The 20,764-nt window shown below is 40.4% G+C and overlaps 2 protein-coding genes across 2 annotated transcripts; both read left to right on the forward strand.

Annotated features, from left to right (window-relative positions):
* Positions 1-1,455: 1,455 nt before the first annotated feature.
* Positions 1,456-2,766, forward strand: TSPYL1 (TSPY like 1). The gene has a single exon (XM_065888946.1). It carries the CDS (start codon positions 1,456-1,458, stop codon positions 2,764-2,766), a length of 1,311 nt encoding a protein of 436 aa, XP_065745018.1.
* A 15,865-nt stretch (positions 2,767-18,631) lies between these two features.
* On the forward strand, positions 18,632-19,876 carry TSPYL4 (TSPY like 4). The gene has a single exon (XM_065889003.1). It carries the CDS (start codon positions 18,632-18,634, stop codon positions 19,874-19,876), a length of 1,245 nt encoding a protein of 414 aa, XP_065745075.1.
* The last annotated feature ends 888 nt before the right edge of the window (positions 19,877-20,764 follow it).

Here is a 20,764-nt window from a genome sequence, read left to right on the forward strand (position 1 = left end):
AGTTGCATTCCTTTGGAGGCTCTATGGGAAAATCTATTTCCTTCCTTTCCAGCTTCTAGAGGTTACCTTTATACCTTGGATCTTCGTTCCTTCCTCCATCTTCAAATCTGTTTTTTTCTTCTTTCTCTTTTTCACCTCTGCTCTGGTCATCACATCTCACACTTGACACTCCTGCCTCCTTTTTATCATCATAATTACACAGGATCCATCCACCCGAATAATCCAGGACAATCTTTCAATCTCCGGCTCCTTAACCGAATCAAATCTGCAAAGTCCCTCTTGCCACCTAAGATAACATACAGGTTCTGAAGGTTAGGACATAGACATCTTGGGGGGGGGCATTATTCAGTCTACTATACAAGGCAAAGCAAATAGAAAAAAAAACGTTTGCCTCTTTTACACCTTGAGGCAACTAACTGAAAGCTGGCATTATGCAGTTTTTCTACTTACGACCATCTTGGTTACCGTTTTAACTGGCTTTTCTTCATAAAAATGGCAGTGGGTGGCCCCTCCACCGGTATTCCTCTGAGGCCTCCTAACTCTCTCACACCAGTTTTCCTCACAAGTCAACAAACTAAACCAGAGACACTGACATCCCTCTTAAAGTTAGCTCTATGAGCTAATTACCATGAATAGATACTTCACCAAAGCCAACCTTTCCTACCTCCTTGCAGAACTAAACTCGTTAATAGATTAATAGTTTACGGGGCTGGAAATAGCTTTTCTATTTCCTGCAGTGAGGGGCCATGGAGCAAGATTTAGCAAATCGATCCTGACTTAATTCCTGCAGACGTTACTTAGGACAAGCTCTTTTTTGATGCAGATTATAAAGGTAAGACTAGCAAGGAACAATATGCATCAGTTTCGTGGTGAAAAGTCGCTCAGTAGCTTTTTCTCCCAGCGATGTCAGAGGTCAGAATATTTTCATTTCACTTCTACTTGAGAAAAGGGAAACAATTTGCTATTCAACTTAGTTTAAAAATAAAAAGAAGATTTTTGCTCCTGGCCATTATGGAATAACAGGGAGTAGATTTACCTTCCTGCCTAGAAAATACCAAACACCAGAAAAACATGTTTTCAGACGACAGCAGGCAGTGTAGTACTGGGATCCCTACAAGCTGTAGGTACTCTCCAGATGCATCGCAGGGAAGGTCCTCACTGCTTCAGCCTCTGAGTGCGAGCCACATTTATTTACGTAAGTCAAACTACCAGTCCACCCGATTAAATTCATAGGAATAAAACTAAGAAAACACGCTCGGATCGCACGGTACCAGGTAAGCCACGCCAGGACTTGCCAATTCTCGCGTCAGGGTGAGATCTACAGCCGTGACGTCACCCTCACGGAGAGGCTCGCGAGACTAGCGAGTGGGTGGAGAGAGCGGCGGGTTTTCTCCGAGCGCGGGTTCTGCGGGGAAAAGCAGACGGTAGCCTGACGTTTGTCTGGCTGCTGCCGACATGAGCGGCCCGGATGGGGTCGAGAGGATGCCTCTCCCTGAAACCCCCAGTCTCACCGTCCCCGACCGTGCCCCCGGAGACCTGGATTCTCCCAGGTGCCTGAAGCTCCGTGAGGAAACCGAGGCGTCACAGGTGATGGCGGAGACAGGTGAGGGGAGCTTCGAAGCCGTGGCGCCCGCACCGTCCCAGCTTCCAGAGGAGCGGGGCGCCCCCCGCGCTGCTCCCGCAGATCCGGTCTGTGACGGTAAGCCCCAGATCGGAGGCGGTGGGGATGGCGGTTACGTAGCGCCCGAAGCGGGGCAAGAGCAGGCCCCGCCTCCCAGTGAGAGACTGGAAACGGCGTTTGTACCCCTGGCGACGGACGGCAGCCGGGTAAATGGCTGCCGGCGGGGAGAGCCGCGGGGCCCGGGTGGGGAGAAGGCCCTAGAAACCTGTGGCGCGGAGAGGTTCGGATCTGAGCTGATGGCGGAGGCGAAGGCTGAGGAAGTGAAGACTGAAGAGGGCCCCCTCTTCTCAGTCGCAGTGGATGAGGAGGTGGCGGAGAAGGAAGGAGTGAAGGAGGGGGAGGGAGTGGAGCAGGAGATGGAGATGGAGGAGAAGCCAGTAGGTGAAGAAATAGAAATGGTGGAGAATAGAGTGGTGGAGGAGGCAGGGCACCGGCCCCTGCGGATGGATCTCCGCATGAACCCTCTGGAGGCCATCCAGCTGGAGCTGGACACTGTGAATGCTCAGGCTGACCGGGCCTTTCAGCAACTAGAACATAAGTTCGGACGGATGCGTCGACACTACCTGGAGCGGAGGAACTACATCATTCAGAATATCCCGGGCTTCTGGGTCACTGCCTTTCGGAACCACCCCCAGTTGTCCCCCATGATTAGGGGCCGAGATGCAGAGATGTTAAGATACATAACCAATTTGGAGGTGAAGGAGCTCAGGCACCCTCGAACAGGCTGCAAGTTCAAGTTCTTCTTTCGAAGAAACCCCTATTTCCGAAACAAGCTGATTGTCAAGGAATATGAGGTCAGAGCCTCTGGCCGAGTGGTGTCTCTTTCCACTCCAATCATATGGCGCCGGGGCCGTGAACCCCAGTCCTTCATTCGCAGGAACCAAGAGGTCGTTTGCAATTTCTTCACCTGGTTTTCAGACCACAGCCTTCCAGAGTCTGACAGGATTGCTGAGATTATCAAAGAGGACCTGTGGCCAAATCCACTGCAATACTACCTGCTGCGTGAAGGAGTCCATAGAGCCAGACGTCGCCCAATAAGGGAGCCAGTGGAGATCCCCAGGCCCTTTGGGTTCCAGTCTGGTTAAACTTTGCCCTTGGTAATGTTCCTGCATAAAGTCCCTTTCCGCCCCTTGCTGGACCTGTGCTTGGGCAACAGAAATGTTTTTCCCCCTTTCTTTTTCTGACATTTCTGCAGCCTTTTTTCCTTGGACATTCAGTTCTCTCAGCCTCAAGATTGAGACTACCATGACCACGCTCCACCACTTCCACATGTGCATTAATATCACATGCTGCATGGCCATGAGTCACACCACTCCTAAGCCAAGTTTGTGATGATGTAAACTGCACTGCCTTTATCTGCACTACTTGGACCCCGTGTGTTCCCAGGGCCTCCGGTCTGCCTCTTATACCTGGAATTCTAGATTTGTCTAGGAGCCCATTCTACCCACTTCTCTCTGCAGTACAGGCATATGGCCTGTGGACAGTTGCGGCTTTAATGATATCAAGGGAGAACAGCAGTGGACCACTTGGCCTGTATGATTTATGTGACTCCATTGCTCTTCTTGTGCCTCTGGTCACCACCTGTCGCTGTCTGCTACTGGCTGTGCCCTTGGCTGCTACCTACTGGATGAACATCTTCTAGACTATTGTCAGCCCCACTCTGGTTTCTGGTAAACAGTCTCCAGGTTTCCTGCCGGCACACAAAAGACCTTCCATTCTTCTCCCCAAAAGACCTCTCCTCTACTCCTCACCCCCACCCCCGTTCCCTCCACTCCCATCATCCAGAACCCTATTAACTGTCAGGCAAGTGGTTGAGGTGACAAGTTAGACTTGTCCTTGTGGCAGGGTGGTCTAAGGCTGGTGTCCATTCAAAGTACCAGGATTTCTTAGCCTCAACTAGTGAATTCAGCCAAAATCTAGGTACCTCTTTGTGCCTCCTTTTCTCATCGGGAGCGTGATTAAGTGCCAGGGTGGCAGTACACTTTCTCCATTGTCTCTCTCCTGGCTCTTAAAAGAAGTGATAGCTCATAAACATCTGCAGAATCAGGTCTTTTAGTTTTAATTTGGCTCTCCATTATTTCCAGAGACAGGTTGTCTTGTGTAATAGACTACCAGAGCTCTTACTTCCCTCTGCTTTCTTCCCTATCCTCCACCCACTTTAGCAACATCTAGAGGGTTTAAAGGGAGACAGATTTATTAGATTAAATGAAAAGCGATATCTAGGCCCTAATGGCTGGAAGAACTAAAGATACTGTGATGGGTGCCCAAAGCATGGGAAACTAAACAGAAGACCACAGGCAAAAATGAGCCAGGTAAAAATTGGGCCTAAAATTAAGACTGAGAGCGTTCAAGGAAGGTTCTTGCTCTGTCAGTGGTGATGAGAGAAGTTATCTTTCTCAGGATAAACATGGGAGAATTGAAGGGGGTTGGAATGTTAAATATGTTGTCTAGAGAAGAGATCTTTAAAGAAATGCAACTCAGCTTTGAGTGCTTTCTCTCGTTTTCATTTGACTGACTTTATGAGGAGGATTAATACTGTGTCTTTTATTTCACTAGTATTTAGTAAATCTTCTTATGTTATTTCTGCTTACTGGGAAAATTGAGCTGTACAGGCTTTATTTTGCTTTCAGTTGGGAACATTTGGAACAGTCTTATTTTCTTGTATGATATAGAGACTTAAATGAATATCTATAGCGGATTTCAACTTGTTTCTGTTAAAACCGTATCCTTAGAAATATAATTTGAATAACTAGTTCTTGTCATATTATTAAGACTTTGGAAATTGTTGTCTTCGTGGAAAAATAACTTACTAAAAATGTGTGGCTTGATTGTCTTGATAATTTCCCAGTTAACAACTTAGTAATTGATGTGTCTCTTTTCCTAAGTAGCATAAATACTCGTGAGGTTGCTCTGTCTCATTGAAAGTATACCATTGATATATTTGTCTTTCCTTATATGCATGATGGTAAAATAAAAGCATGTTACTCTGCTAGATTTCTTATTTCTCACCCTGCACATAAACACACATGAAGAAATTGTTCTAGGTGATGGCAGGTTATAGAATTATTAAAGTTCTTAAATGGATACAATAGGCATTATCCCAAAATTAAGAAAATGAGGAACACTACTGTACTTTCAGTAGGGAGGTTTGTTGTTTCTGTTGTTTTACTTTAAAATGGTAACAATTTCAACTTCTTCCTCATGATTGCATTCTTTTCCATACTGCTTGTGTAACACTATCCCCCCTTCACTTCCTTAAAGCCTCCATTTCTGTCTCTATAGATGATATTCTCAGGTCATTCAGGCTTTCTTTATTCACTTGTGCATTTAGTAAGCAAACATTCATAGAGTTCTTATCATGAGTGATACACTCTTCTATCCTTATACTTTCTCAACTGTAGAAACTTGTTTTCTTCAAACCTCACCACCTTCTGTGTCAAATCCTTTAAGGCCTGTCATAGATAACTCTTTTGCCTTATAGTTTTTCTATTTTTCTTAGGGAAGATGAAATATTTCTTTTTGTACTTAGTGTACTTTGTAGGGACCTCTGTTCTAGAAAATAACATGTAATAATTCATTATAGTGAATTCCACAAATATTAAGGCATTTTGTCAGGCCCTGGGAAGATAACAAGACCATTCCCTTTGTTGTTAAAGAATTGGGGAAAGACTGATGTCCAAATAATTGACACAGTGATACAGTAAAATAAAGAGATATACTTTCACATGTTTTTCACTCTTTCCCTTTCTTTCTAATTTGAAAGCTTTGTGAAAGCAGAGGTAGGGTGTCTTTTATCCTCCTTGCTGCATCAAGCATAATGTTTTGCCCGTACTTGTCACCAGATAAATATTTATTGAATGACAAAATGAATAACTCAAATGGAAAAAAAGAACAAAATAACTTAGTACCCAGAAAAGACTTTTGATGAGGTAATGGAAAGAAGAAAACAGTTTTCAAGGCATTTGTAAAAGTGATTGTCAACAAATTTGCAAAGCCTTTCTTAAATAAATTTCTTGTTTAATAATTAGAAAAGGTTTAAACACTATAACTAACTTTTCACTTGCTATTTTAACAGGGCATTAATTTTGGATCAACTTTTATGTGCTTTGTTTTTGTACATTTTAAGGTGACGATCACACTGGAGATAGAAAGGGGGTTAGACTCTATAGACATGTTCTGTCTAATACAGTAGCCACTTGTCACCAATGGCTATTGAGCACTTGAAATGTGGTTAGTCCAGATTGAGATCTGCTAAAGTATAAAATACATACTTGATTTCAAAGACTTAGTGTGGAAAAACAGAATGTAAAATGTCTGAATTTTTATATCGATTGCATATTGAAATATTTTTGATATATTGGGTTAAATAAATATATTAATAAAATTAATTTCCCCTACTTACCTATTTTTAAAAAGTGGCTGCTGGTAAATTTTATATAGGACAGTGTGGTTCTAGATTTCTTGATGAATATGTCAAAGCATATAAAATATCTGTAAAAGTTTAACATGTTAATCTTTTCTCGCCATGAAATTTTTTGTGACTTTAGGGCAAGGTTTATCTAGCTAAAATTCAAGATGCGTAAAGTATAGCTAGAAGCCAATGGGTAAAAGGTAAAATGATATGTCTTTAATCAATTTGTTTTTGAGTACCTAAGATATACTCAGTACTTCATAAAATGTATTGCGTAAATTAATTTGGGGTATAAGTAGGGTAGATATGGGTGCCAAATTTGCACTGATAGTTACATTGGTTATTTAAGGTAGTCTCGGGCTTTCCTGGTGGCACAGTGGTTAAGAATCCGCCTGTCAATGCAGAGGACACGGGTTTGAACCCTGGTCCGGGAAGATCCCACATGCCACGGAGCAACTAAGCCCGTGTGCTGCAACTACTGAGCCTGTGCTCTAGATCCCGTGAGCCACAACTACTGAAGCCCGCACGCTTAGAGCCCGTGCTCCGCAACAAGAGAAGCCACCGCAATGAGAAGCCGGCGCACCACAACGAAGAATAGCCCCCGCTCGCCGCAACTAGAGAAAGCCCGGGCGCAGCAAGGAAGATGCAACTCAGCCAAAAATAAATAAGTAAAAAATAAATAAATAGTCTCTAACAACGTTTATGACCTACAGCTTCGTATTTTTCTAGAATAAAATGGTCTGTATTTCTTGGTTTACAGATGTACATGAAGCTCAGAAAATAATTTCAGTCAGTAAACACACCATTTTGTGTATGTTATGTGGGCTCCAAATTTTAACAATTGGCCAGCAACAGAAAGAAAATATCCCAGGCTAGCTTTGGACCAAGTCAATTCAATGCTCACCACTTGAAGAAGTATATTTTATTTTATTTTTTAATATTTATTTTTATATTCTCTGTACCTTCCTGAAAAGTGCATTTTATTTTTGAAAATTAGTGTTGTCTAAAGTGTAGTGAAAATTACAATTTGAAGCAATTACTATTTTGTATTGGATACTATATTAAGGATTATATGGGATAGTAAAGTAAAGGTTGTCCTTGCCCTTGAGGAACTATCTATCTCATTAAGGGGGTGCCATTCTTTGGATGTTTCCTCTTCAGCAAATTCACATCCTCAAACTAGTTATGTGCATAAGAAAATTCGGGGGCTTAATGTGGCCAGGAGGAGGTGTCAGAGATGATCAGGACCATACACCCTCAGGGCCATCTTCCTCTCCCTCAATGTTAGTATATAATTGAAGTCCTAGATTGTATAGAAGTGACAGATAACAATCTTTATCCATTCATCAGAATGGGAGGTGTTTCACTTGTGAACAGTACCATCTCCATCTCCATGTTTGCTCGAAGTGAATTGTTTGAGCTCTGTAGGGTCACCTTGATCTGTTTCCTCTGACTTCAGAGGTTCTCGAAACCTACAGAAGAATTTCCATGGGGCTACGTTAGGAAAACAATGTCTACTTCTCGGCTTCACTTTTTCAGGATTTGCATTTAATATAATTTCCCTGAGAACAGGCCAGGAAGAAATGGTTCTATTAAAAATGTAAAAGGTCAGTTAGGTAAATTGCTAATTTTTATAAATAACCAAATGTCTTATTAGCAACTTGAAGAGACAGGGAAGACAGGCTGGTTTTAAATTGGGATTAACTCAGTTTTACAGTCTACCACCTGGTGCATTAGCCAAAGTCAATACCTTCCCTGAGCCTCGGTTTCCTTGTCCGTAATGCAGGGATGAAAATATCTTTATTATAAGCTAATATTCTCCCAGGATATATTTGGAGAATGGATTATATGGTTATAGAGAGGATAGCAACAGCAACCAATTGGGAGCTTACTATGTTCCAAGCACTGTGCTAAAAGATTCCAAGTATTAACATAGTTAATAAAGGTTAGAGTGTGAAAATGCCAAGCACAATGCCTGGCATATAATATAACTAAAAAATACGAATTTTCATTTACCTGCCTCTCATTTTAATTTCTTATTTAGTTCATATCCAGACAAGCAGTCATCTAGCTTAATATTTATCAAACCTGATTGCCCATTATAAATAGCTGGGGAGCTTTGGAAAAATCCTGATGCTTAGGCTCTCCCTGAAACCAATTAAATTAGATCTCAAGGTGCAGACAGGTTTTAGAATCATGGATAACCTTTCCTTGGACTCCTGAAGTGAGGGAATGCTCACTCGTTTTCAGTTTTGTTAAATTTACTCTGTTAAATTTACTCAGAAATCCACTGCCTTACAACATCTAGCTATTGCAAAGGGCCCGGCATATAGTTCCCTCACAGCACATTTGCTCCATTGTTTTGACCCCTGTAGTCTTTCAGACTGGAATTAGCCTGATTCCACCAAAGAGTTCTAAGTACTTGAAGATCTTCATTACATCCTTGTCAACGTCCCCTCACCAACCTGGCTATATATCAGTTCCTTCAATGTTCCTCCTGTTTTGTATACTAATTAAACAAGATTTATTATGCCAGTGCTCTTACTAAACTCGGTGCCCAGAACTGAACAAAATAACATCCAAATAAAACAGAATGAGATTTTTTTTTCTGCCTTTATTATGAATAGTATATTTCTTTAAATGGATCCTGGGAGAGCATTAGCTTTTGGGGCAGCAATATTACCCTTTTACTAAACCCTTAAGTTTTAAAGTATTCACATGCTGCTGAGTTTGGCTTCACCATCTTACTGCATTTTATTGAACTTTGTGTCCAACACTTTACACGTATCAATAAAAAATTTTATTCTGTTAGGCTAATTCTCCTAACTTATTCACATTTGGAGGATTCTTTCTAATGAGTAATTCTCCTTAATTTCATGTCGTTTGCAAATCTAGTCTGTAGCCACCTCATTGTTGAACTTCTCCCTCCCGGGATCTTCCTTTCAGAGTGACATAGCATCTTCAAGACACGATCTTTCCATCAACTGTAGATCCACCTGTTATCCTGTGTGTGTGTGTGGTGTGTGTGTGTGTGTGGTTTAACTTTGTTCTAGGGCATCAGCAAGCATACTTGGCACCTCTTAAGGAATTAGGGAAAGATGCCCCTTCCAGGCAGAGGGGTTAGAAAAGTGTGCCATTTCCTCCCAGATGCAGTCCATTATAGCAGATGTGCTTTGTCTTTCAAATTTCCTTGTCAAAAAAGAAAATGACTTCTTAGTGATCTTTTTTTTTAACCTCTATTGATCACTCTGCTTTTTTTTTTGAAGGCAGTATTAATAATATTTTAATATTACTACTTCAACTTCTGTGGGTTTGAAATTTTTCAAAATAAAGTTGGAGAAATATTAAAAATGATGTTATAGAGCTTATTTTTAATCAGTCATCAAAATTAGAAATCAAATAACTACAGAAGTGCACAATTAAAAGCCTAGTTTATAGACCTGCACAATTTCCATCAAAGTAATAAAAATAAATACTCATATTTAAAAGATTGTTCTATAATTAGAGACTCTAAGAAGTAAGTAGGAAGCATATATTATTGTGAAGAGTTATTGGTGAAGGTGGGTTATTTCATACAGCTCTAGATAAGACACAACATTGCCCAAAATTGACCATATATCTAGAAACTTATTTTGGGATTCATGTACTCCTTTACAAAGTTCTAGAAATATGGGTCTTAATGAGGGCTTCAGCACACATTTCTTGAGGTTGAGACCCACTGATGGATCAGAGATTGGCATTGCAGAATCAGCCACAGCTACTAAAAGCATGATTTGTACACAGAAGCCTGTCAATGTCTTCATTTCCAAGTCTTCATTTTTTTTTAAGCTTCAGACTCTGATTCCAGAGTTCAGGAAAGCTTAGTATAGGAAAATAGTGTGTTCTCCGCTTGATTTCTAGTCAGTATACATATCCCATTTGAGTCAATTTGCATTTCCGTGATCACACTAATAGTGGTTAACACTGAGTTTCAAATATTTAACCCCTACCACCTCACTGTTGTTTTTGCCTGAGCCATTCTCTTTTCTATTTTAAGTGACCAAAGATGTTACCTAATAATAGATTTTGTTTGTTTGTTTTTGGTATTTGTCTTTGTTTTCTTTCTTAAGGTATGATTTACACACAGCACAAGAATGTTCACAGCAGTTTTATTCACAATAGCTCAAAATTAGAGCAAACCAAATGTCCACCAACAAGTGAATGAATAAATTATGATGTATTCATACAATGGAACACTACATGTAGTGTATACTCAGTAACAAGAAGGAACAAACTTGATTATGCAGCAACATAGTTGAATCTCTAAATCATTATGTTAAGTGAAAGATGCCAGATAAAAGAGTACATACTGTATACTTCCATATATGTGAAGGTCACTAGCCCAGGAAACTTACCTATGGTGACAGAAATCCAAAAAGTAGATCGGGGAGAGTAACTAGAAAGAAGCATGAGCAAACTTTCAGAGGTGATAGTAATGCTCCCCATCTTAATTTGGGTGATGATAACACAGATGTATCCACTTGTCAAAACTTGTCCAACTGTACACTTAAATTTCATGCACTTGATGTAAGTTACAACCTCAGTAAATAGCACATTTTAAAATTGTTGAGAATTCAAAAACTGGAACTCCATTTGCCCATCTCCAGTGTTTTGGCTTCTCTCCTTCTGTGCTTAAAAGTTGCTGACTCTACTTGCAAGACTGTATTTGCAAGTTGTTCTCATGCTGTAGTATAATTCCAATTTTGGAATTACTTTTTTTTTTTTTTAAACTTTTTCTCCCTTAATTTCAGGCCAAAATTGATCTCTTTGGAGATTCCCTTAACTTACAGACTAAGAGGTTCTGTTATCCTCTGGTCACTGAAGAAGTCCAGTCTGCTTAGAGCATATTGTTCTGTAGGTAATACTGATATACTCAATAACAGTCTCCCTGGGGGCACCCTCAAGAATCCCCCTGAGCTTCCCATTCCATTTCTGCACATTCAGATGACTACAAGATGCCTCTCTGACCTTCTTTTAATCACAGTTGAATTCCTTGTCCCATGAGTCACAATTTGAGCCTTGGGGATATCCAGTTCTCCTTCAAGTATACGTCTCTGTCTCCGTAACCTTCTCCACAGATTGTTAGAAATATCATGAATTTCCATGTATGCTCTTGTTTTAGGTTTCCATACCACTATTCCCATTTACTAATAAATAGGGAAATAGAGGCCCAGCAAATTGAAATGTATTCATCTAGATGTAAGCAGCACAGGCTGCATTCAATTAGGGTTTCTTATTTCAAGCTAGGGCACATTCTACCACATTGCAGCAGCTTGCAACTTTGGCATAAAAACATACATAAAATCCTAGTTAAGTACAAGTACCTTGGCCTTAATTGAAAGTTATTCCTAATTCATTCATAAATGGTTTTAAAAAGGATATGTTTATTTATCTTTATATATCTGTTTATTTTCATGTTAAACAATAGAAGGTATCCAAACCCCATCAGATATCTATTTCCTGTATTTTAAAATATAATTTTTGATATTTACTGAGTTAAATGCTTAGTTTTACTTTTCCTCAGAAGAACAGAATGGGCCAAATGTCAAATGTTTTAATATCATTCTGGAATTTGGCAGCTGAGATGTAAAGAACTGTTGATATCACTAAGAAATGTAGAGGATGTATATTTATTGAGGTTTAATTGAGTCAACAGAGTGATTACTTAGATACTTAATACTTATCCTTTTCACCAAGCTCTGCCTTCTCTTAGCACGGTGCAATTACGAGTTGTGTTGAGATGGGCCTAAGAACTGGTGGGTACCTGGTAGTCTAGGTACTGTTGTAGTCAACTATTGTTAGGTAATGGCCGAATTTCTCAAGTTTACTCTTCGGTCAGTTTTGCTGAATCCTCTCCAATTAGCTATTAAAGGTATATATTTTACAAAATTTTTTTTCCTTAAAGTATTGTATAAAGTAATATTATGTGGAAGAATGAAGTAACGCATTTAGTTCCAGCAATAAACTTTTTCTATGAACTGGAAATATACTATATGTCTAGAATCATTTAGAAATAACGAACATTGCAGACAAGTATTATTACTACATCCCAATGTTTCATGTTTTTCTCAGATTATTCCAATTATATTTACTTTGTCCAATTCAACTCTCCTTTCTTTCACTTACTGCTTCACCCTTTGTGGATTTCTTTCATCTTTGAACTTCGATATACTTATTGTTTCATAACAGAATTTGATGTTGATTTTGTACTGTCTGCGGTGTATTCAATATATGTAAAACAACATAAAAATAATAAAAATTACCAAGTCAGCTTTTATTTATTGAAAGCCCATTGGGATAAATACTTTACACATATTTCATCTTCACAACAGTCCTGTAAATTAAGTTTTATTATATTCATCTTATACATAAGGAAATTGTGGCTTAGAGAAGTCAAGTGATCTGTTCAAACTGAACAGCTAGTAAGTGGCACAATTGAGACTTAAAGCCAGATCTGTCTGATTCCAACATATGTGTCTTTATTCAGCGTATTAGTAGGGTTTGCCAGAGAAATAGAAACAACAGGAAAAGACTTATTATGAGGAATTGGCTTGTGGGGTTATGGAGGCTGAGAAGTCTCACGATCTGCCATCTGCAAGCTGGAGACCCAGGAGAGCTGGTAATGGTATAATACCCATCTGAATTCCAAGGCCTGAGAACCAGGGGAGCTGATGGTATGATTACCAGTCCAAGGGCAGGAGAAGATTGATGTCCCAGCTCAAGTACTCAGGCAGGAAGTAAAAGGGGCAAATTCTTCCTCTACCTTTTTGTTCTATTCAGGCCTTCCCAGATTGGATGACACCCACCCCAACTGGGGAGGGCAATCTACTGACACTTTCCTGAGTCCACCAATTCAAATGCTAATTCCAGAAAACATCCTCACAGACACCCCCAGAAATATTTAATCTGTCAAGTTGACACACAAAATCAACCATCACACCCAGCATACAAAGGCATGAGGTCACTCAGGTCAGGGACGTTGTCTCTGATTTCCTTTATGATTGGTAAAAGCAAGGCTTTTTTTTTTCTGGTGGGGTGAGTGGCTAAATGCTGTCACAGGAAGCCATCGTAACCGAACAAGCTTGTCTGAGAAAATTTTAATTTTGTAACAGTGATAGCCTAAGTATAAAAAAGATTATGATTCCATTTGAAAAACATATAGAGCATGAAACATTTGTTGAAAACTCATACCTTAGTTCTTTTAATGAATGTATGGTTTATAAAATTGGCATATTCTCTTTGGAACGGTTTAAACTTTAAAACCAACGACAAACTAGTCAGATTATTATTAATTTTTTGGTTCATTATTATTTTTTTTTTAAATAATGAAGCCAGGTATTATATTTAAAATTGTCCTATAAAATATTTTAAATATAATAGATTATTTTATAGACTACTTCCTCCCTCTAGTGACCAGGAATGGGAATACCACATTCACAAGCGTTAAAAAAACTGATTCTCAATGTGTTTGTGTAACTCCCCCTAGAGGATGCTTGGGAAATTTGCCAGAGTTATTTTAGTTATTATCAATACAATGAATGTGGGTGCTATTGGCATTCATCAGGGGCATTAAGGACGCTAGCATCCTGCAATGTGATAGACGGTGCCCCATATAAACTAATTATCCATTGCTGAATATTCATGTCGATGAAAAATTTATTATTTAAGCCTAGAACCTACCACTATCCTACATATGAAAACAAAAATTTTTTCCGCTGTTTATATATTCCATTTTTAAAAGCAAATTATTTCATTTACTCTAAAACATTGATTGTAAGATACATCATTGCCTAACAGTAAGAGTGAAAAGAACTGCCAAGTAAACTCTGACACGAAGCTTTTTAAGACTTTTATTTTATCAACAATCAACAGCGTGGAAAGGCAACCTATGGAATGGGAGAAAATATTTGCAAACCATGTATCTTAAAAGAGGTTAATTTCCAAAAAATACAAGGAACTATTGATTCTATAGGTATAGCCATCTAACTACTTCATCATGTAATTTAATATAGGCATACCCAAGCATTTACAAATTAAAATAGATATTTTAAGAATTACTTTCTTTTACTTGCCCAGATTTCCACAGCTCATGAAAGGCAGAGCTGGAACTCCAGCCCATGCCTTCTGTCCTCCTCTAGTAAGATGGGGTCTGTAGAACACCAATAACAAAAGAGGAATGTTATATCTAATGGGTTGAGAACTGTTGATTTAAGGCATGAAGTGAGGATCATGAATTCTTGTTTCTCCCCTTAGTAACTTAGTCTCCCCTTAGTAGTATTGTTGGGGCACTTCCACAGCAAGAGTCACTACTTTGTGGATGTGGATGATTTAACATTAAACTTGGATGGCCATATGATCTTATTTCTAAGAAAGTGCCTTCTCATTTTATATGTTGTGTAGGGTTGAAGAATAATATAATGAATGAGTGCACAGGTTCCTGAGTCAGATTACCTGGGTTCAGATTTTGGCTCTATCACTGCTGTGTGACCTTGGATAAACAACTCAATTTCTCTGTGCTTCATTCAATTCCTTCTGAGGTAGAGTCATTAAATGGAGGTGATAATATTATTATCTCTTAGGGGTGTTGAGAGGATTAAATGAGATAACACATTTAAGTGTGTAAGTGTCTGGTGTATAGCAGACGCAAAATAAATGTAAGCTATGATGAATATATACAGGCATACCTTGGAGATATCGTGGGTTCAGTTCCAGACCACCAAAATAAAGTGAGTATCTCAATAAAGTGAGTCATACGAACTTTTTTGCTTCTCAGTGCATACAAAATTATGTTTACACTATACTGTAGTCTCTAAGTGTGCAATAGCATTATATCTAAAAAAACAATGTACATACCTTAATTTAAAAATACTTTCTTATTTAAAAATGCTAACCATCATCTGAGCCTTCAACGAGTTGTAATTTTTTTGCCCGTGGAGAGTCTTGCCTCGATGCTGACGGCTGCTGACTGATCAACGTGGTGGCTGCTGAAGGCTGGGATGGCTGTGGGCAGTCTCTTAGGGAGATACACCAGTGAAGCCGGCCACACAGATTGACTCTTCCTTTCATTAACAATTTCTCTGTAGCATGTGATGCTATCTGATAGTATTTTACTCACAGTAGAACTTCTTTCAGAATTGGAGTCAACCCTCTGAAACTCTGCTGCTGCTTTATCAACTAAGTTTAAAGTCTTTTGTTGTCATTTCAACAATCTTCACAGCACCTTCACCAGGAGTAGATTTGTCTCAAGAAAGCACTTTCTTTGCTCATCCATGAGAAGCAACTCCTCATCCATTAAAGCTTATAACAAACTTAATAATAAATAAAAAGTATGAAATATTTCAAGAATTACCAAAACGTGACAGAGACACCAAGTGAGCAAATACTTGTTGGAAAAATGGCGCCTATATACTTGCTTGACATGGGGTTGCCACAGACCTTCAATTTGTAATAACATCATAGCCATATTATACATTTTGGTAAAACATGTTTAAAATCTTCATTTAGATCATATCATTAAGTTTCACTAAAATCTATGAGATTGTCACCGGGCTACTGTATATATAGAATAGATGCTAAAGAAGAAGCCACTATGCAGCCATCCTGTCTAGCTGGGATGAGGAGACTGATCTGCATGAAACAACCAAGACAGTTAAAGACAGAAGATAAATAAGTACAATTGGATGGCAAAAGCAACAAGAGCTATAGAATGGTAAGGTGGTTAAGGAAGGTATAGGAGATGAGAGGAGACAATCTGCCAATTAATACATGTCCGACCATGGATGAGTTAACTTCTCAGTGATTCCTTGGTCCTTATTTATGAAATTAATTCATTTAAAATGCCTAGTGCAATCTACATGAGGTAGGTTGAATGGAGTTTTAAAGAATGGGCAGGCTGTTATTAGTGGAAAATGATTCTATTGACAGGAATAATCAGAGACAGGGATGTTTCAAGTAGTGGAGATACAAATCTTTTAAAAAATTTGATATGTACCATACACTCCAATGTTCATAGCAGCAGCATTTACAATTGCCAAGATACGGAAGCAACCTAAGTGTCCATCAACAGATGAATGGATAAAGAAGATGTGGTGTATATATATACACACGCACACACACACACACACACACACACACACACACACACACAATGGAATACTACTCAGCCATAAAAAAACAAAATTTTGCCATTTGCAGCAACATGGATGGACTTGGAGGGCATTATGCTAAGTAAAATAAGTCAGACAGAGAAAGACAAATACTGTATGATATCACTTATATGTGGAATCTAAAAAATATAACAAACTACTGAATATAACAAGAAAGAAGCAGATTCACAGATATAGAGAACAGACTAGTGGTTACCAGTGGGGGTGGGGGGAGGGGAAATATAAAGATGAGGGAGTGGGAAGTACAGACTATTGGGTGTAAGATAGGCTACAGGATGTATTGTACAACACAGGGAATATAGCCAATATTTTGTAATAACTGTAAATGCAGTATAACCTTTAAAAATTGTATAAAAAATAGTAAAAAAAAATTCGGTACATACAACAAGAGCAAAAAGTTCACATGTAGTAGCCTTATGTAACTTTCTAATTTTATGTTCCAAATAGCAAACTCTTTCTTTCCTGCATGGCAAAGTAACTTTCACTCAGCATTTGCTTCTCTTGTCTATTGGCTCATGTTATAATCCAAGAGAATTAATCCTTCAACAGTGAAAAGATTCTTTAAGAAAAGAAACAAGGCAGAGTAGTGGCAAAGAAAAACTCAAAGTCACTTAATTGTAGCATGCCGTTTCCTTGTTTATGAGCAGGATAAATAAATAGATTGATTTCACCCCACAAAGGCAAAAACAGGATTCATTAAAAGAGGAAAGAGGAGAGAGAAAAATAATTATAGTCTGGGAAGAGTGAACCTTGTTTGCACATTTTTTTTTTTAATGGCATAACTGATTAGCTGGCAGCAGTCAATATGGACAGTCTGTCCTTGAATATCTTAAGTGTTTATGGACTCTCTGGAAAACCTTTGTGAGCTAAACTATGAAGCTGGATGCCAGGCTGTTTCTCTGTAATGTCTGCCTGTATCTTTCCATCAGCACCTCATTATTAGCTGTACAGGTCTGCACTACTTCCTTCACCAGAAGTCTCAATATAACTGCTGATATTCTCGAAATCCTTTGCCCCTAAATCTTTACTTCTAACGAATCTCTTCTGAGTCCTTATTTGAAAGTGATCATAATCTGGGGTGCTTTGTAGTGGAATTTCTATTACAAAGAGTTATAATCATTTTTCTAATATGAATTTAAGACTTTAAACAAAACTATGCAAATTTAAGTTTTCCTTTTTTTCTTGCATTTTCCTAAGGATTAACACCAGTATTTTCACACTTCAACAAACAGAACAGATAGTAGTGATAACACTATCAAATGAAATGTATGAACGAACTGACCCAAATAAACACGTTTTCTTTCTCAAATATTTTAACATTAACTTTTAAAATGTTACTTAAAATATTTTAATTAAGACAATTAGTAGCTCCGGTGCCTGCAAACAGTTGATCATGGCTTCTGCCCTGCAGTGAATTATCACAGAAGAAAAATTCGGCAAAATTGCTGGCTTCATGCCCACAGCCATTCTGAAGCAGGAACTCTTCAGATTAAGATTACAACCCGAGAGTAAGTACTATATGTATACTTTCAGAAATTAAAATCCCCTTTGATTACGTTTCTTCCAGTAATGCTTAATGGCTGAATTTGCACCCTTGCCACGTGTGTGCGTCACCTCTAAGTGAGGAAAATACATTTTGCTACTAACATCAGTTGAAAGTGAAAATATTGTCCAGTTGCTTCAAAGGTGTTTGCCAAAGTACATATACTTTAAAATCTGTAAGGCAAATTGAAATAATCCTTTATTATGTCTTCTTAGGATGAGAGAAACTTCCCTTTTAACTAATTTTTTAAAATCATCACATTTAACACGGCAACACTTTTCTTAGAAATCAAAACCTGCTCATCTCAATTCTTTGGTAACAGCAATGAATCCGTACGTTAAAGAAGGGCTGCGAATTGCTGAATCCAGTTTACTATACAAGAGAGGCCCCATGAGCTGAACTGAATAGACAGTAACTAACCTTTCTTAACAGTTAAGTATTTTAAAAGACAGTAGGTGCCTTAGAAATTCATTCAGGGCCTTAGAAATCCACATTCACACAGTTCTCACTTGCTCGAGTTTGGTCTGTAACCATTTATGCAAGCCAAATCTTTTCTAGCCTCACGAAATTCATAACATTTTGTAACAAAGACAAAGAAACATCGTTGTCAGACTAGCAAAATCTTAAGACGCAACGACCTCTCGCGCGATGTTGAGACGCTACCGCCTAACGTCACCGGTTGCCATAGCAGCATCCCGCAGAGCGGAAAAGAGGGGTGGTGCGAGGGGCGGAGCGCGGCTTCGGCGGAGGACAACGGACTTTCTCCTCCTGCAGGTCTGACTTCTACCAAAATGAGCGGCCTGGATGAGGGCGACAACCTCCCTGTCGCTAAAACCTGCGGTCTCGCTACTCCCGACCATGCCCCGGGACATCCAGACCTAAAGCAGTGTGAGGGCGAGGAAACCGGGGCCACCCTGGTGATGGCGGACACAGGTGAGGGCGGCTTGGAGACCGCCGCAGAGGGAGGCGCGCCCCGGGACCCCGCGGGCTGTGGCCTTGCGCTCCGCATTCGGGTTGCTGGGAGTCGCGGCCGCGTTGCGACCAAAGCGGGCCAGAAAGAGGCTCCTGCTTCCACCGAGGGCATGGAAGCAGCCTCTGCCTCCACCTCGGTGGCAGCCGACAATAGCCAAAAAAATGGCTGTCAGCGTAGAGAGCTGCGCAGCCCTGCTGTCGAGAAGGCTCTAGAAGCCTGTGGCGCAGGGAGGTTGGGGTCTCAGATAATGCCTGGAGCGAAAGCCAAGGAAATGACGACAAAAAAGTGCGCTGTTTCAGCAGCAGCGGAAAAGGAGGGAGTAGCGGAGGTGGTGGTGGAGGAAAAGAAGGTGATGCAGAAGGAGAAAAAGGTGGTAGGAGGAGCGAAGGAGGAGGCCCGGGTCAGGGCCCCGAAGATCAATAACTGCATGGATTCGCTGGAAGCCATCGATCAGGAGCTGTCAAATGTAAATGCTCAGGCTGACAGGGCCTTCCTTCAGCTGGAGCGCAAGTTTGGCCGTATGCGAAGGCTCCATATGCAGCGCAGAAGTTTCATCATCCAAAATATCCCAGGTTTCTGGGTCACTGCCTTTCGCAACCATCCCCGGCTGTCACCTATGATCAGTGGCCAAGATGAAGACATGATGAGGTACATGATCAATCTGGAAGTGGAGGAGCTTAAACACCCCAGAGCAGGCTGCAAATTCAAGTTCATCTTTCAGAGCAACCCCTACTTCCGAAATGAGGGGCTTGTCAAGGAATATGAACGCAGATCCTCTGGCCGGGTGGTGTCTCTTTCCACGCCAATCCGCTGGCACCGGGGCCAAGACCCCCAGTCCCATATCCACAGGAACCGGGAAGGCAACACTATTCCCAGTTTCTTCAACTGGTTCTCAGACCACAGCCTCCTAGAATTCGACAGGATTGCAGAGATTATCAAAGCAGAACTGTGGCCCAATCCCCTCCAGTACTACCTGATGGGTGATGGGCCCCGCAGAGGATTTCGAGACCCAGCAAGGCAGCCAGTGGAGAGCTCCAGGACCTTCAGGTTCCAGTCCGGCTAACTCCTGCCCTGTGAGAAGCTCCTGCACAAGTTTCCTTACCACCTCCTCTTGGACCTGTGCTTAGCCAACAGCATGCAGTCTTCCATTTACTTTCTCTTCACACTGGATTATTTTGTCCTTTTGTCCTTCTAAATCCTCAAAAATCAGTGGCAAGATAATCGCTTATATGCCCATGCTCTTCTTCCTCTGAGCCTTCCTGCTGTTCTGCATCGTTACATGTTCCAAGTGCACGGCCTTCCACTACTTCTATGCCAAGCACATGATACTGTAGATATGCACTCCCTTCTTTTGCATGCCCTTGGCCCTGTCTGACGATAGCCTTCTCCCAGTTTTTAAAGTGGTTGTCTACCACAAAGAAGCTTGATACACCTTTGCAAATACTTAGCTGGTGTACTTCATACTTTATGCAGGCTGTCCTCCTGATACCCATGTACTCTGTGGCAAGATCTTTGAGTTTCACTGCTGCAAGATGAAGCTTATGTAGATGATGCCAGTCATCAACCCAAACTGAACATTCCAGGCTACCAATAACTGGTTTCCAACTGTCTTCCTGGGTCCATGCCATCCACGCTGCTGGTTATCGCAGAATCAGCAGCTGGCTGGTGGGTGGCTACTAGGCATGAATGAGGTAACATGACAGGTGTCTATGTTATCATGTTGGTCGTCTTATGCCTTTGGGCACCCTGCATTGTGATCACATACTGGTGAGTATGAAGGCCTGTGATATGGCCCACCCGAACCTGCACTCAACCTTCTGAATGAGCTTTGCACAGGCACTATCGCCTTCCTCTTCAGGAACTACCTGTAGACTTAAGCTCCTGGGTAGCACACAGGAACTGTCCCCTTCCCTGCCCCCCAAATGGCTACCCATAAACCCAACTGGCTGTC

The sequence above is a fragment of the Phocoena phocoena genome, chromosome 12 (assembly GCF_963924675.1).
Source record: "Phocoena phocoena chromosome 12, mPhoPho1.1, whole genome shotgun sequence".
NCBI classification, from domain to species: Eukaryota; Metazoa; Chordata; class Mammalia; order Artiodactyla; family Phocoenidae; genus Phocoena; species Phocoena phocoena.

Excerpts from the sequence above, each read along its gene's own strand:
- TSPYL1 (XM_065888946.1), top strand. The coding sequence starts at position 1,456 with ATGAGCGGCCCGGATGGGGTCGAGAGGATGCCTCTCCCTGAAACCCCC.
- TSPYL4 (XM_065889003.1), top strand. The coding sequence starts at position 18,632 with ATGAGCGGCCTGGATGAGGGCGACAACCTCCCTGTCGCTAAAACCTGC.